The 17,264-nt window shown below is 36.4% G+C and overlaps 1 protein-coding gene across 4 annotated transcripts in view; it reads left to right on the top strand.

The window, feature by feature from the left end:
- LOC139961540 (plexin-A4-like) overlaps positions 1-17,264 on the top strand; it is a 162,266-nt gene that overhangs the window by 114,498 nt on the left and 30,504 nt on the right. For all 4 annotated transcript variants that reach the window (XM_071960800.1, XM_071960798.1, XM_071960797.1 and 1 more), the window contains exons 10-15: positions 2,322-2,468; positions 4,413-4,532; positions 8,802-8,889; positions 11,661-11,839; positions 12,353-12,501; positions 16,626-16,752. In XM_071960800.1, the coding sequence (XP_071816901.1) occupies positions 2,322-2,468; positions 4,413-4,532; positions 8,802-8,889; positions 11,661-11,839; positions 12,353-12,501; positions 16,626-16,752 (810 nt within the window). The remainder of the gene's footprint in view (positions 1-2,321; positions 2,469-4,412; positions 4,533-8,801; positions 8,890-11,660; positions 11,840-12,352; positions 12,502-16,625; positions 16,753-17,264) is intronic.

Genomic DNA, 17,264 nt, shown 5'->3' with positions numbered 1-17,264 from the left:
TATACATAAGGACTATATTATTATCTATTTCCTGACGAGGAAGATGGGAAATCTTCGAAAACGTTTGAATACACTACTATGACTTTCATCAACTGTTTCGTTTTATTTTGTTCGTTTATCTGGTTCTACAAATGTAAAACTCTTCCTAAACTTTAGTACACATATGCCTAATTTTGTTTGGGACCATCTGGGGCCAACAAAGTCCGGGCATATTTTTGCGCCGGGTGAGCCAAAATTTGATTCCACCTCAAAAACATTTTGGGACAAATTCTTTGGGTCCAAATTTGTGGGGCCCAATATGTTTGGTACCATTTGGGCCCACATTTTCTTTACATTTCAATAACTCTGCAACCTTAAGTCTAATTGTAGCTAACCTTGGTATACAGTAATATTGGTTAATAGGTGGTACAAGTAGGCCATCTGGGCCCCCAAAATTCTGGGCCCATTTTTGTGCTGGGTGGGCCCAAATATTAATTTCCACCTCAAATGCATCTTGGGACACATTCTTTGGGCCCAAATATGGTTGGGTCCAATATTTTTGGGGTTCATTTTTTGTGGGGAAAATATATAGGCCACTTTGTTTCGGCCAAAACTTTTTGGAAACATTAAGGTGCAATATTTAATCAGGCCCACTTTTAGGGGAGGGGACAAAATTTTAATTTGCAATAACCTTAGCAACAACCTTAAATCATGTTGTATCCAAATATGGAATACAGTTGTTGGTTAATAGCTGGCATAAATATTATGATATTGGGTGATTACATACAACACTTTAATATTCCACTAAGCAAGGAACCATAGTGCCAGTTGGGCTCTTATTTAATATTTCCTTCAGTATGTTATGGTAAATGTAGTTCATTATGCTTCTTTCTTTTTTCCTTTTTTATTTGTTGTTAAGAATGAAGTAATCAGCTTCTAGGTAAGATAAAACTCAATAATAAATGAAGATTTCAGACCATATGAGAGATTATCAGGACATTTTCATGGGTGGACTTTTGTGTGAAAAGTATTTATGCTACATTCAGTAATAGGTAGTAATGTATGTATTATGTGCACATTCTGCTGGATTCCAATCAGTTTTGCAAAATTAAGGACTTTTTAAATTAGTTTTCCGTAAACGACTCCGTTGCCATATTGCAATTGACAGTAATGCTTCAGGAGCACGCCCTAAAAATTTTCTGCGTTGAAGTTCAGTTTTGCATTTAATTGCAATGAATCAAGATGATGTGGCAAAATTCATAAGTACTGTACATGTTGTTTACTTGTCCCCTCAAGGGTAATCTTATCCCCTCAAGTGTACTCTTGTCCCCTCAAGTTTACTCTTGTCCCCTCAAGTGTAAATCTTGATGTCTTTAAATGGTCTACGCACACCTATGAACAACATCGTCATTATAATCACCTTAATTGGCATTAGAAATCATGAAAGTAGCTGCAACTCCCATCAATTCCATCAAAGGTTGACCAGTTTACAAGGCTTTCCTCAAATTTAATTTTTTTTAATGAATAAACGTTAGCTAATTATGCACATCATGATGTGATAGGTGTGGCTGCCTAATTTTTTGTTATGTTATTCCTTTGTTTTTAACACTCCTGTTTAAGGACACTGAACACAGGTTTGTAGCCTAAGGTGATTTTTTTGAAATATTCTATTGTCTTCTTTTAAGAAAAAGAAGAACATCACATAATTCAAATGATATTTGTGGGCTAATAATAAGGAGTTAAACTATTAAGACCTAAATTAAGACATGTTGATGAGTGCAACACTCCACGTGATATTTTGCACATATTTAATGAGTCTCCCAGATTTATCAAAACTTCAAATGTGCATATCATGGAAATAAAAAGAGCTTTTCAAATCATTTCACTAGATTCTGAATAAGATCATCACACAACAATTGTACCGAATATGGGGCAAATTGACTAGGTGTCCGTAGACCTTTCAAGTACTTCGCTGCCAAAGGAATATGTCAATTGCATTCTGAGGAATGGGGTCATCCTTCTGTCAAATTTGCAGTGCAGTTTAAAAGGTGGCCATTTATAGACCTCTGTGTCAGTTTTAATATGCATTTGATGATTAATGAATGTGTAGGTTCCATTAATACTGTCACCAACTACAGTAGCTTAAAATGAAAGCTGGGTTGAGACCAACCCAAAATAGTTATTACGACGTAACACAATGAAGATAGCAATTCATATTGCACAGATGTTTGCATGCAGGGCAGGAAACACAACCAGTGTTTTAATAACAACAGAATCAGGATATTATGATTATTATTGAGCGGATAAATATTAAACTCATCTTCTTAAATTCTCTTCTTCAGAATTCACAGAATGCATCCACAGCTGCGGATTCGTGTCCACAGATCATGCCACAAGACACAAAACTCATCCCGACCGAAGTCCCTCAAACTCTTTCCTTTCAAGCGAAGAACTTACCGCCTCTGGATGGTCCCAACGGTAGAGTCACCGTGAGTAATCGCCCTCAGTGTATTCAAAGTAGTCTCCCGTTATGAATCGTCACGCGGAATTACATTGCTGCTCAAAAATTCAAAAAAATATGTATTATTAACTTCTGTCTTCTCCAACCTGTCTCCTCTCTTCTATATGGCACTTTTTACACAGGCTACCCTAGTATTTCAGACTATTTACACAGGCTTCCCTAGAATTTTCAGACTTTTTACACAGGCTATCCTAGCATTTCAGACTATTTACACAGGCTACCCTAGCATTTCAGACTTTTCACACAGGTTATCCTAGCATTTCAGACTTTTTACACAGACTACCCTAGCATTTCAGACTTTTACACAGGTTACCCTAGCATTTCAGACTTTTTACACAGGCTACCCTAGCATTTCAGACTTTTTACACAGGCTACCCTAGCATTTCAGACTATTTACACAGGCTACCTTAGCATTTCAGACTTTTACACAGGCTACCCTAGCATTTCAGACTTTTTACACAGGCTACCTTAGCATTTCAGACTTTTTACACAGACTACCCTAGCATTTCAGACTTTTACACAGGTTACCCTAGCATTTCAGACTTTTTACACAGGTTATCCTAGCATTTCAGACTTTTTACACAGGCTACCCTAGCATTTCAGACTTTTTACACAGGCTACTCCAGCATTTCAGATTTGGAAGGGAGAGGAAGTCTGTGTGGTCAGTGGGGTTAAAAATGATACCGTTTGTTGTTAACATTGTTGGATGGGAAGGTTAAACAACGTGGGTGACACGTAGGTGCTGTCACTTTGTAAACAGTAAACATCAGAAATGTACCCTTCTTTTCCTAGCTGTCTCCCGCACACCCAGTGCTCTGTCGTCTACTGCCACCTATCTTTTAGTCGGTCCCTGTACCACGGTTAACTATGACAACGTCAACCCACTCTGGTCCACCACCCTCCCTCACATTTTACTAATGGATAAAACATAGCATGATGTAGACCTTACTATGTAGATACTACTACTACTACTACAAAAATTCCTTCCTTGCAAGCTCAATATGTTTGTATCTGGCATTTTTTTAGTTTGGGTGTTCTTCAGTGTCTCTGACAGACCACTGTAATATGATAACATCAACCAACATGGATCATAAATGTGGTAACTCACCGAACCATAGCCGTGACAGTTATGACTGAGCATTATAAACAAAGTATAAATTACGATACAGAAACACTTCATTCAGTCTAGTGCTTACCGGGGATATCGTCTCGGTATTGTGTCATTCTCTCCTCTTGTGTTTTATTCACATAATTCTGAATCATCAGTTCTCTCTCTCTCTCTGTAAGTTTACTGAGTGGACGAAGTTTGACATTTTAAAGGAAAATGAATGTCTGCCTGACGTTCCTCTTTTCTCTATGTGGGTATTATTAGAACATCCACACCAGGGGCTTGTCTCTCATCCACCTCCTTCAATCCTCCATATCCCCCACCCCACCCCACCCTATCAGTATTAACAGCTTCATTTCATACTGAGCTATTTCCAAGTTTTAAAAAAGCTGTTACAAAACAAAAGGGCATTTTTTTGTAAAGAACAGTACATGAAGTATGGAATTATGGAGATGCAGACTCTTTCTACACAGTGTGGTGACTAAGCCATTTCACAGGGATCGAAGAAAATTCTCTCCTAATAATTTTGCTTGGGAAGCCATTTTGTCCTGCACTTGTTTTCTTTACCCAGAGTAGATATCTGCGGGGTAAGGATCGTAAAAATCTATTATTTGTATTCGAGCGAAATACTCATCTCTGCGGTATTTAGTGTTTTTCATCGTTCGTTTTATGATCACTGTGTAAAAATTTTACGTCTGCATTTGAATCCAAATCACGTGACGTGTGATGTTATCTTTTTTTTCCCTTCCTATTTTATGTTGTTATGTCGGATTTATTTACAATGCGTTCTCTTCCTTTAAACAGCGGTACAGCTGTCAACTTAAGACAATGAATCCTCCCGATATCGAAGTCGGGTACATGGCAGATGCAACGTTAAAGACCCACGACAACATCACGTTCAATGTAACATGTGAGGAGCAAGAGGTAAGTATCGTTAGTCTATAAACAAAACACCCCGGAAATGTAAGGATCATCGTGGTGAAAGGTAGCACTGGTTAAGCTACAATAGTATTTATAATCAAGTTTGTTTTCTTAATTATTATAAAGGAAAACAGTGCAGCATCCAGTCATCTTAGGAGATCCCAAAAATTATCACCTATGATCAAATTTTAAGGCCCATTTACTGTGCTCTCCTCCACACCGAAAGAATTAATTTTGGAAACGACTAACTTTTACCCTTCCCAGTGTTGGATGGAGTCATCAAATTACTATTTGGAAAAACTTTGGGTAAATTTTGGAGGGTAATTTACGTTAATGGTGAATTCTGAAATTGGTCAGTCCGATTTGCTGAATTCAAATTACGGCCTTTATAAGTGGTTTAGTCACTTCAGCGTACACGTTGTGGTTTGCAGGTTTACTTTAGTCATTTTGTACCGTCATCTTCGGGTTTTAGAATACACTATATGGTCAAACATGACAGTGCAAAGACCAGTTGAACACTGTGGTCAGAATATTCACCCACAATCCAACTTCCTTACTGAAAAGTTGTTTTCTCCTTAGATAGCATAAACCCCTGTTTTGGTGGCTGGCGAAGCTCAACATTCTAGGTTCACCTTGGACAGGATTATACAAAAAAATTCACAAGAATAAGAAAAAGAAAAGAAAAAAAAAACCAAAACTGTTTACATGAGGGTGACAAGCTTTGGCATACCTTTGAATCTCTTGGCAGCCATGTTCATTTTCCCAGAATTCTTGGACAACTAACCTGAATCAAATGTATGAAACAGTGCGAGGTGACCTAATAGCTCTCAGGAAAGATATATCAAACTTGATAAACCCACTCGAAAAGCACGTTTCGTACTGACATGACCCATTTTTGCGTTGCGGCGTACTCAATTTATCATTATGCCTTAAGGAGAGAACTATAACATCTGAATGATGTATGCTTGGTTATGCGTAAGTTTTCTTACGAGCCGCAAAAAATGTACACAACATTTACATTTTGAACATTTTTTTTCCCCTTCTTTTTTTTCCATGTAGAAGACAACACCAAAGATCATATTGATATGAGTCACTGTTTAATACTTCTACACACTACCATTATTCAACAGATATTTTTACTATGCTAGTCTGGCTGCCTGTAGGCTTGCCTTCACACTGCCATGATAAATTTGCATATCTGCCTCGTAAGATGAGGTTCAAGAAAGTGAGGGGATGGAGGGGGGGGGGTAAAATCAGAGACAGATACATTGTTGCATGTAACCTCACCTAATTAGTCAGAAATTAGGGAAGTGGCACAAATAACACAACATTTAACTTGTTACTTTATTCAGTTGTAGACGGTTATATATTAGAAATGTTTGATTCGTTGTAGGAGAAATTTGGATAAACAAAACTAACCTTTGGAGGGCTCATTTGTATCCAAATTCACATATTTGAAAAAAGGTACTTTTTATTGTAGTCTGAGTGAGTACGATCTGAATTTTATGAGGTTTCTGGCAGCAGAAAAGTATTAGTCACTCGCAATGAGGAGCTGTGATGTGACTTGACTTGCTGGGCATGTTCTAGTTAACCCTTCTATAGAATTAGACCCCATCCCCCCCCAAAAAAAAGTCTGTGAACTATGCTTGTAAGGACAAAAAAATATCACAGACAATGCACAGACATTATTGCATGAAACCTCACTTGTAAATATGGACTTTAAGATCTGCAACAAATCTGCAATATAATATATCTCCTGCATTTGATTTTTAATCACAAATCCATAGATATTCCCTCAGCAATAGATGATAAAAAATGATTTCTAAAAACAAGCAAAGTGGTCACGGTGCAGTAGATATCACAGCAGTTGTCTGATAGCAAGTATGATTTAAATCTAGTGCTAAACCAGATATCTAGATGGTTTTTAGGAGGTGAATGATAACAGTAAGAGACACAGATCAAATTTTGATCAAGGCGTTCTTAGTTCCCTTCATGAATTGTAGATGCCATGTTCTGTTTAGCCTGTACAGCAGTCTCTCAGTTAACGTTCATGATTTACCAGGCCTGCTAGTAGGGGTACTTCAAAAAGGTTCAGTATAAAGTCACCCTCTAACGAATAACAATTCTGCTGAAATTTGTAATAACATTACATGTTTAGGAAGAATGTTTTATTTCTTCATCAGTAGTACCATAATTATCTGCTTCTTTTTTTGTCAAACTTGTTAAAAAGTATCTTAAACCAAAAAAAGGGCTCAGGTGTGTGGCTTATTCAACTATATTGAGTGTTAAAAATTTCAGATTTGAGTGCCACCGCTTAAAATGTTAGGAGGGGGAGGGGGAGGGGGGGTGGAGGAAGGCAATTGAAGCGATAAATTTTAAGGTACATATCCCGTCAAATTTGCAATCTATGAATTGCATCAAGCCAAAGTGATATCAGGTACTTGTCCACATGATAATGTTGAACTTCATGTATTTAGCTATGTTGGATTTATGTTAAGCACTCTCTGAGTGTGTGTAGCTTTGAACAATAATACCACCTTCTCTCTTCTACCTGAAGTAACCAATTTCAATGGGTATGCAACTATTAGAGCAGTTTGGTAGCAAGGTACTGTGTCTGGACAGTCCAACTTCCATCATAGGGGATATCAAAATTTTATGAATGGCATACAAACCAGAAAACAATAAATAAATTAAAAATAAATGTACAAAATACATAAAATACATGGTTCACTGGAATGATGAAATACTGTACAGTAATTTTCTTCTAGGAATTTTTGACTGATTCACTACAAAAACAGTCAAAAATTGAAAGTTATTGATCAGAGTATGTCATATTCATGTTACATTGAAACTGTGTACAAATATTACATGGTTTGGTCAAAATCTTGCCAATTTAATATGCAAACTTCCACAGCAAAATATCGATTGCAAGTTTGCACTTTTGTTTATTCGAGAACGTTAGAAATACGTGACCGATAATCTATTTGCCTACTTAAATTCTTTATCAACGTCAGTCTCGATAGTAATTAAAGTAAACTGGCTCAATAAATTTCACCATAAAGAGAGAAATTATCTGTTATAACTTTAAAAGCTCTTCTTAATACCGTTGTACTTGATAGACTACACTTTTTATGACAGATTATAGACTATGTGGAAAACAGCAGGGAAAGTTAGTATAAAGAGATTAAAAGATAAAAAAAATATTAAAAAAATAGTTAAGTATTTGTGACTCATCATGTATGACATTAAATGAGCCATGATGAAATGATTTTCAATTTGATAATGACAAATCTTTTGGCTTCAAATGGCAATTTATTTTGTCGCCTGCAGGTATGCCTTAATTAATCTGAAAGATAATTAAGATGAAAATGTTTGTTTCAATCAGTGTCTGCTGTAATAATGTCAGTAATTACAGAAAAAATATTAGAAAGAAGAAAATAACCAGGTTAAAATGATGTCAGATTTAAAGTTAATGCTTTAGACAAACAATTTTTACATATGTGATCCAAGTATGACTGGTGGCCTAATTTTTTTTTCATGTTTTTTTTTTTTTGACAAGCATCATTTATTATTTCACCCTCTTAGTGAGTCATTTTTAACCCTCCTGGGAGTACCCCCCTCCCTTTTTTTTTTTTTCCTTGTCTACAATATGATCCCTTTTTGTTTATGGATCTGACGGCAGTGACTTATTTCTCCGCATTAGGCCTGTAGCAGCATCTCATTCATTAGCTCTAATGTCTAATTAATCTCATTCATTAGCTCTAATGTCTAATTAATCGTCTCTCATCGGCTCAAAACTCAAGATGATGCGTCTCGTATGTAGATAAAAGTTTAAATCCCTAAATGTGGTTCTGAATTAGTCACATAAATGGATTAGTTTAGTATCATGTGTGATGAATGTTGAATTAAAAATATGGTACTGAACTGATGCAGTCTTTGGCTGCCTTGCATTTGACAAGTATATCTGAATCTAAAGACATTCCTCCTTTTTGTGGTTTATATTATTTGTTTAATAAACTTATTCAGTTTGAATATAATCCCTCACATGAATGTACTTAATTAAAAATATACTGCAGCAGGCTCATAATAGTAACCAGTTCTGTGTCCACACAGAGATCGGCAATATTAAATGCTATGAAAATGGAATTGGAGTTTAAAAAAAAAAAATTGTACCAACAAAACTTCCATAGAGAGTCTAAAACAAACAAAAAAAGAACAAAATGATATTTGTAAATGTGTAAATAATTGTTTTTTTCCCTTTTGTCTTCTCAGTACACATACAGCAAGGACATGCAGTACCTCAACACTAGTCTTACACTAAAATGGAACACTGGCAATATGGTTGACTTGAGCCAACCAGGTAAGTACTATGACCAATGTGCATCTTCTTCATATGAAACACAGGATATGGAATCAGTTACCCATTTGGAGTTTCAGTATCAATCAGTAGCCTAAATTGGTGTCATTTCTGGAGTCTGATCCAAACACTATAACTGTAGAAATCTGGTTAGAGAGTGCATCTAGGCCAGACTGAACGTGGAAGTCAATAGTAGTTACAATTTTTATGTTCTCAAAGCCATGCTATGCTGTAATCATTTCCATAACTCTGTATGTCATATAGCTTGACTAGTATAAACTCAAATAATACAGAGTAAATGAGAAGAAAAAAAAGTAAAACAAAAATAGTACAATTAAAAAATAAATAAATAAACAAATAAATATTTCAATTAAAAATAAATCTGAGTTTGTTTTTAGTCTTTGTAAAAATACTAATAAAGTATAAAACCATAATTATATAATTACAAATAATTATATTAAAATATTAATTAAAACATAATATAAAAATATACTACTAACATACTAATAGAAAAAGTCTGGGTGACAAAATGTTGAGGATCAATACAATATTATTAATTAATGACTCATGAACAAGAGAAGGAGGGATGTCTTTGTTTAATCTTAGTTTGGCTAATGCTTTGTAGGGCTGTTAAATCCCCCTCCCCCCCTCTAGCTTTCCTAATTTTCTTTTTCAGCTAAGAGGCTATTCAAGATGGGACTTTTTTAATTGGATATTAAGCAGCAAGTAACTAATGAATCTGTGCTATTCCACAAATTTCATCACCGGACACTTTGTGCATACTGTAGATAATCACATACAATAATCAAAGCGGAAATTTTTAACTTGGCTTTTAAATTGACCAAAGTAAATATCAAAAAGCAGCTATAAGATCATCTTTTATGAGATGTATTTCATGATGATGGGTTTACTAACCTTGACTATGAATCCAGATGATTTGATATCATTCACCCCCCCTCCCCTTGCCCCCCTAAACATCGTTCGCTGCAGTTTGTAAGCATTGTTGAGGTTTCCAGGTCAGTATGACTCCAACCAAGGTCTTTGCTGGAGGAACCTCAGCACCATGTCTCTATGAAATCTTGATTATGAAGAAGAAGTCAGGTATGAGCTTTTTCCGCGAATTCGCGGAATATCCGTGATTTCTTCTCTACCTCTGGGACAAAACTATTTATCCTAACACACTGTAGCATACACAAACTGGAGCCTATACCACAATTTTTGCAAAGTTCTGTGATTTTTTTTATACCCCAGGCTCATCCCTGAGAAGTTGACAGTGGGTGAAACATGAACACAGCATGTTAAACACTGACAATGCCTCATTATAGCAACGAAGCTTGAAACATAATCCTGTACAGTACTTGAAATTTTAAGTACTCATTTTTTCACTTTTCATTTTATAGTAGAAAATTTCAGCCTCATTTCTGCCCAGTGATACAGTATTAAAATTCAGATTCATTCTTTTGAAGGGACAGAAAAAAGTTGCGCTTAAATCTGCTATGAATTCCAAATTGTCTGTTAAATTTTGAAAGATATCATTGATTTTCATAAATACTGCCTGCGGGTGCCCTAGTGCGAGGGTCGTATTTGAAGGTAACCTTGAAAGAGGGAATTCAACTACCGCTAACGTAAAGTAAATAACATGTTTATAAAATTTAACTTTGGACCTGTGAGCTATGCAAGCCTCTGTGATGCTTAACATAAATTGATGCAACAAAATATGCTGACTGGGATATGAACAATGAATTTCAAAGTGCAAAATATTTTATTATGTTATCCCTTTCCCCATTTTCAAAATGAAGTTTAACTCATCAGAACTACAAAGCAGTGTATTTTGATAAATTGCATGTTGAGCTCTGCTATCTTCTATAGCTTAAAGGCTAGTTTATTCCCAACTGATGAAAGGTGAGCCACACCATACTCTGTAACACATAACCTATTATATCAGTAATTGGTGTGTTTCCATCCATTGAAAGTTGAGCTACCATGTATAACCTATTACATCAGAAATAGTGTGGTTCCATCCATGGAAAGTTGAGCTATCCCATATAACCTATTACATCAGAAGTAGTGTGGTTTCATCCATTGAAAGTTGAGCTATCCCATATAATGTATTACATCAGAAATGGTGTGTTTCCATCCATTGAAATTGAGCCACCGTGTATAACCTATTACATCAGAAATAGTGTGGTTTCATCCATTGAAAGTTGAGCTATCCCATATAATGTATTACATCAGAAATGGTGTGTTTCCATCCATTGAAATTGAGCCACCTTGTATAACCTATTACATCAGAAATAGTGTGGTTCCATCCATTGAAAGTTGAGCCTCCCCATATAATGTTTTACATCAGAAATAGTGTGGTTCCATCCATGGAAAGTTGAGGTACCCAATATAACCTGCTACATCAGTAAATGGTGTGTTTCCATCCATTGAAATTGAGCCACCTTGTATAACCTATTACATCAGAGCCTCCCCTGATAATGTATTTACATCAGAAATAGTGTGTTATGATTCCATTGAAAGTTAAGCCACCCCATTCTCTTTCAGCACACAGACTACAACATAGCAGTATATGCAATGGTGTATTAGATTGAAGCTGCTTTGGTTGTCCTATCGTCTCCCTTCTTGGTAAGACAGATGCCGTCAAATTTTCAGCCACCCGATTCTTAAACACAAACGTGACACCAATAGATGTGGTATCACCCATTCTGAGGAGGTTGGCTGAATATCTCAAAGAATTTTACAATTGTTTATCCGGTTATGCTTCGTTCCAGTTCGTCTCTACAAATGTTCCTCCATGCGTCCTGACTGCAGTCGTTGCCTCTCCACGGAAACAACACCGGCGGAACTCAGCTGCGTCTGGTGCTCTTCATCCAACAAGTGTGAAGCCGCGGCAAAATGCACGAATCGTAGGGAACCTGGACAGTCATGTCCTGCCCCAAAGATTGACACGGTTAGTTACGGACGAAACTTTCCAAAATTATTTGGACGGGCCAGACCCCTTTTTGCAGGGCAGCATTTCCCTTGACTTGTCTACAGATAATTTCATATTCTCTCATGCTAACAAATATTGATCCATTACCTGCAGATTTTTCCAATAGTTATTAGAAGATTGGTTTTATTAATATATGGCATGAACAGCCAGATTTACGGGAGCAATATCAGATTCTAGACAAAGGTTGGCGGAAAAAAATTATGATAATGTTAAATAGTTTTCATCTGTCATCTTTCACTCATTCTTGAAAAAGGTGTGCGTCTGTGATATTAAATAAAAAGCGATAGTAAATTCAGTTACATTTTTTACCTCACAGTTTGGCATTTTGTAATTATATGTTATACTAGTATTCATCAAATGCGTAATTTTTACCTACACTTTGCTACTGCAAATACAATATATATATATATATATATATATATATATATATATATATATGAATAATATCTTCTTCCATCTGGTGGAATGCAGGTGGAACCTAAGACTTCTCCATTGGGTGGAGGCACCAGAGTAACCTTGACAGGTAGTAACTTGGGGAGAAACATTACAGACATCAAATCCATCACTTTAGTGGATGTTCCATGTACACTGATTGAAGACACCTTTAAAGTTGGAGAAAGGTAAATATTTGTTCACCCAGGTAAAGATTAATCAGAAACCATATTAGCTGGGTACCTGGAACTTTATCTACATGAGAAAACATCACCCATAGTAAAGAGAAAGAATGGGGGAGGGTGGAATGGGGGAGGGGGATGGGAGGAGGGGGACGGGGATGGGAGGAGGGGAATGGGGACGGGAGGAGGGGATGGGGAAGGGGATGGGGGAAGGGGAAGGGGATGGGGGAAGGGGATGGGGGAGGGGGTAGGATGGATTTGGAGTCCTTTGTAATGACTGTGTAAGAAGCAAAATAATGGGATAAACTGAACAGTGAAAAGGGGGAAAAACAACAACACTGAACAAATAATGCTTCATTCTGTTGCAAAATGCCAGCGTAGTAATAATGCATAAAAGTAAGAGTCTCTGGCATTTTTCAGTCCGGTAGATTCTCCTTCAGAGATGAATTGATGGAAACAGAATAGTGACAAGAATGTTATAAAAATTTGTCAAATCTTTTGAAAGAAGGAAAGAAATTATCCCCTAGAGTAGGGTTCTGGGCCTATGACCTCAAAAATGAAAAGTGTGTATATAGCCTTGTTAATGAACCGAAGCTGTTCATTCTTATCCTGTACCAGCAAGAACAGAACTTCATAAAATACACATACTACAATACAAGCAGACACACATCAGTGCAAGTCTCAGATTCATCTCATATATGTATATGATAACCTGGAATAAGGGCGTAGGAACCGGGGGGGCTGGGGGGGCTCCAGCCCCCCCAGTGAAAAATGTGGAGGGGCGGAAGTATCATTCCGCCCCCCCGCTCCGCAAGTCAGAAAACCCCTTTTTCATTTCCAAATGAGAAAAAAAATCTCATTTGGAGCACCAAATTGCATCTAAGGCCAGGTGAAAATACAAAATTAAGTTTACAAAATGGAGTGGGTGTTGAAGTGTGCTATATTGCACCAAATTGCATCTGAGGCCACCTGGAAATGCAAAAAATTCCAAAGGGGAGGGGGACACCCCCTCCCCTTAGACCCCTCCCCCAGGCCGGCCATCAGTCTTCAGCCCCCCCACTCAAAAGTACCTTCCTACGCCACTGACCTGGAATACACATCAAAGTTATGATCATTTTATAAGATGTTTTTTCTTCTTTCTTCTTTTGTGTATCTGAAATGAACAGAAACATCTGAAATTACCTATGTTATTGGAGAATCATTCGATTGTAGGAAAGGTGTGATAACATGATTATTATAACATTATATTATAACATGTTATGGAGAGTCGGGCATTAATTTTGACCTCTCTCATATCACGTCAGTGGGTTATTGCAACTAATACCTTACAGGCTCCAGTTATAACAAAAACCAGGTGTTATTTCCATAAATCTGTGAATTCTTGTTGTTCTGTCAAGGTCGAAAGTCTGCTCCTGAAGGTTATTAGCGATGGCACAAAAATTTAAAAACACAAATAGAGGAAGGAAGGCAAAAAGATACAATCCCTGCAGACTGTTACTCAATCAGATCGGTCATAATCATTTTAATAATCATTTTTAAGTGACTTCCTTTTTCGCATGAATGTATTAGAATAAGGCATTTGGATTGGATTGGTAAGATGTATTTTAAGTTGATAAAACTCTTAATGAGTGGTAGTGAGTGAATTATACACAGGAAATAAATCAAGGAAAATTCTTCAACAAAAAGTGGAATATAACGAATGACATTAGGATGGAAAGATATGGACAAGTAAAAAAATGAACTCATATTTCTGTCGGTTATAAACGGTAGAAAAGGGATGACGAAGCCCTCTGAATTATTTTAGAATATGTCACGGTTTCCACACAGAAATTGGGAAAAGTCTGGAAAAGAGAAGGGAAAAAGGGACGCCTCTTTTCTAGGTCTTTGAATGTCCTTGAAATTTTGAGCTGTAGTCTGGAAACGTCAGGAAAATCCTCACTTGAAGACTTCTTCTTCATATGATATGACTTTACGCAAGCAAGGTGTTTTTCTTTTCAAGAAATTTGAGATGAAGTTAAAGGTATAAATCAAACTGTGATGAAAAGATATGGCTAGAGCATGTCATGTTTGAGGTGGAGGGGAGGGGATGGGGGGTGGGGCTCGTGGCTCTTTGACTGCCCCCCTCACCAAATATTAACAAAAGGGGTTAGCAAACATGTACCTTTTAGGCTTATTATAGGTAGCCAAGTATTATGCCTTCATTAGTGTGACGGCTTCATAGTAAAGCGTAAGATATGTTTTGATCATGAACAAGTCTGGAGCCTCATTTGCATAAAAGCGTGGCAACCATGATATGTACATCAACAAAGAAAGGCCTGAAAAATTTCAATGGAGCCTGCCTGTTTTTGTAGTACCAAAATTTCTTGGAGGGGAGGGGCATCTGTGACTTAACATCTTAGCACCCAGTCCAAAACAGGCGGTTGCCTGCCTATCTCTTTTTTGGATAGTGTAAGACACACTGATTCATCCCCTTTTCCCCCCCCCCCTCACCTAATGCTACAATTTGCCATTGTGTACCTAGTTTTAAAGTAAAGTATCTTTGTAGATAATTTTTGGTGCTAAAAACATATCAGAAATGAAGGCCTAGTCCCCTTCCCCCCCCCCCACCCAATGCTAAATTGTCCATTGTGTACCTAGTTTTAGAGTAAACTATCTTTGTAGATAATTTATAGTGCTAAAAACATTTTAGAAATAAAGGCCTAGTCCTCCCTATAATTTCTTGCTGATAATTATGAATCCAGATAAGGGTATGGCCTCACCCTCTAAACACATGCCATGAAAGTTATGTGAGTCTGCAGAAGATGTTAATGTTTATTAGAAGGATTTTCTTGATGGTTCAAGAGCTAATAATGTAAAATACAATGCTTGTGTTTTTTTGTATTTGCATGTCTCAGCATGAAATCACAATGCACTGCTTAAGTGGACTATAAAATATCGTCTTTTGTGTTTGGGTTTTTTCTCTTCAATTTTGTTAAAATTTACATGTGTTCTACTTCTATTAACTCTTTCAACATAACCATTGCCAACTTAATGTCTTGCCGAGTAGTTTAAAATAAACAAAGCTGAATCTTTGTTACCATGGTTACTTCATGCAATGCAAAGTATTGATTGCCAAAAGGATTTCCTGCGACTATTTTTTGTGGTGATTTTTCTTATTATTTGTCTCATCGATCTGCAAAAAGACATAGAAAAACAAGAAAAGATTGCAAACACGTAAAAGGATTTCTTTATCAAGAATCCAAAGATAGCCTATAGAGCTAAGAAATGTGTCTTTAACATATTTTATTCAAGTAATGTTTTTATTAAATTTGCTGATCAGTCAATAGTTTCCCCCTTTTTTTGCAACGCATTTGATGAAGGTGCGAAACCAGTTTAGTTGTTTCTATGGCAACACGACCCAAATATCAGAACATCACAGGAATGAAATGAAAAGATCAGTAAAGAAGCTCTATTTTGGTAAATGTTGTTACAAGATCACAGTATATAACAAAACTGGTAAAATCTTGTTAAAGGTAAAAAGTGTGTCTGTCCACTAAATTTGTTCAGAGGAATTTTAATTATTTTTTTTCTCCAGAAACTGTTAATGTGTCAGGGCTAACTATATATGGATTAACTACAATCATCAAACTCATTCCTTACATTGCACACATAAGAAAGAATTATTGCACACCCAGCAAAACTAAATTCAAGGTTTTATAGGAAACCAAACAGAAGATGTCATATCCTTAAAAATTTGGGTTTTGGTTCAACATTAGGACTGTATTTTATTCTAACCTACCTTGACCTTGGAGACATGTTGTTAGTGTCTGGTAACAGTATCAAAAATGCTTTGGCTGGGTATCAAAATGCTATGGCCTGGAATCATTCTCATCTACATTGACATGCTTATGATCAATGTTAACAATTACTGAGCATTTATCCCACAAAAAGGAATTTGCATAAATTTCTGTAAGAATTTTCGTTAGTAATAAATTTGCCCAGTTGTGTTCCTTATGAGTTGGTCATGTAGATAATATTTTTGTTCAAGTTTTGATAGTTTCTGACAGTCTGGATCACTTGAAGACTGAATTATTGACAAGAATGAACTATTGACTAAATTGAATTGGTCCATTTTCTTGTTTCATTTTCAGTATCGCATGTGAAGCAGGTGAATCGCCGGAAGAGAAAGGAGGCAGTGCCGTCATTGTTGTTGCTGAAAAAGATGTCCAATCAGCGGATGAACAACGAGATGAGCTCTTAAACAGCTTTAATTACAAGGTTTGTGTATTGGTCTGTGTATTGTGTTTTGTATGGTGTGTATCATGTATTGTGTATTTGTGTATTGTGTATTGGTTTGTGTATTGGTCTGTTTTGTATGGTGTGTATCATGTATTGTGTATTTGTGTATTGTGTATTGGTTTGTGTATTGTATCAAGTCACTTCTCAACAGATGGCCTGTGTCATTTGATCTCCTTTTGGACATGACATGAAAATTTCTACAAAAGTCCTAGCCAGTTTATGGCAACTGACAACTTCATTCCAGTTATAGGATAAATTCCATTAGCAGTTATCTCAAGTTATCTCAGTCATGATAAAGATATAACCAATAGCCTCATTACAGTCATGATGGGAATATCCAATAGCATTTGATATCAACCTATTGATGATATGGACATAACCAATTGCATCATTCCAGTCATGATGTAGTAATATCCAATAGCATTTGATATAAACCGAGTGATGATATGGACATAACCAATAGCCTCATTCCAGTCATTATATGATTATAT

This window comes from Apostichopus japonicus, chromosome 20 (assembly GCF_037975245.1).
Source record: "Apostichopus japonicus isolate 1M-3 chromosome 20, ASM3797524v1, whole genome shotgun sequence".
Taxonomy (NCBI): Eukaryota; Metazoa; Echinodermata; class Holothuroidea; order Aspidochirotida; family Stichopodidae; genus Apostichopus; species Apostichopus japonicus.
Note: the sequence above shows the minus strand (reverse complement) of the source record. Positions and strands in the feature narration are given on the sequence as shown.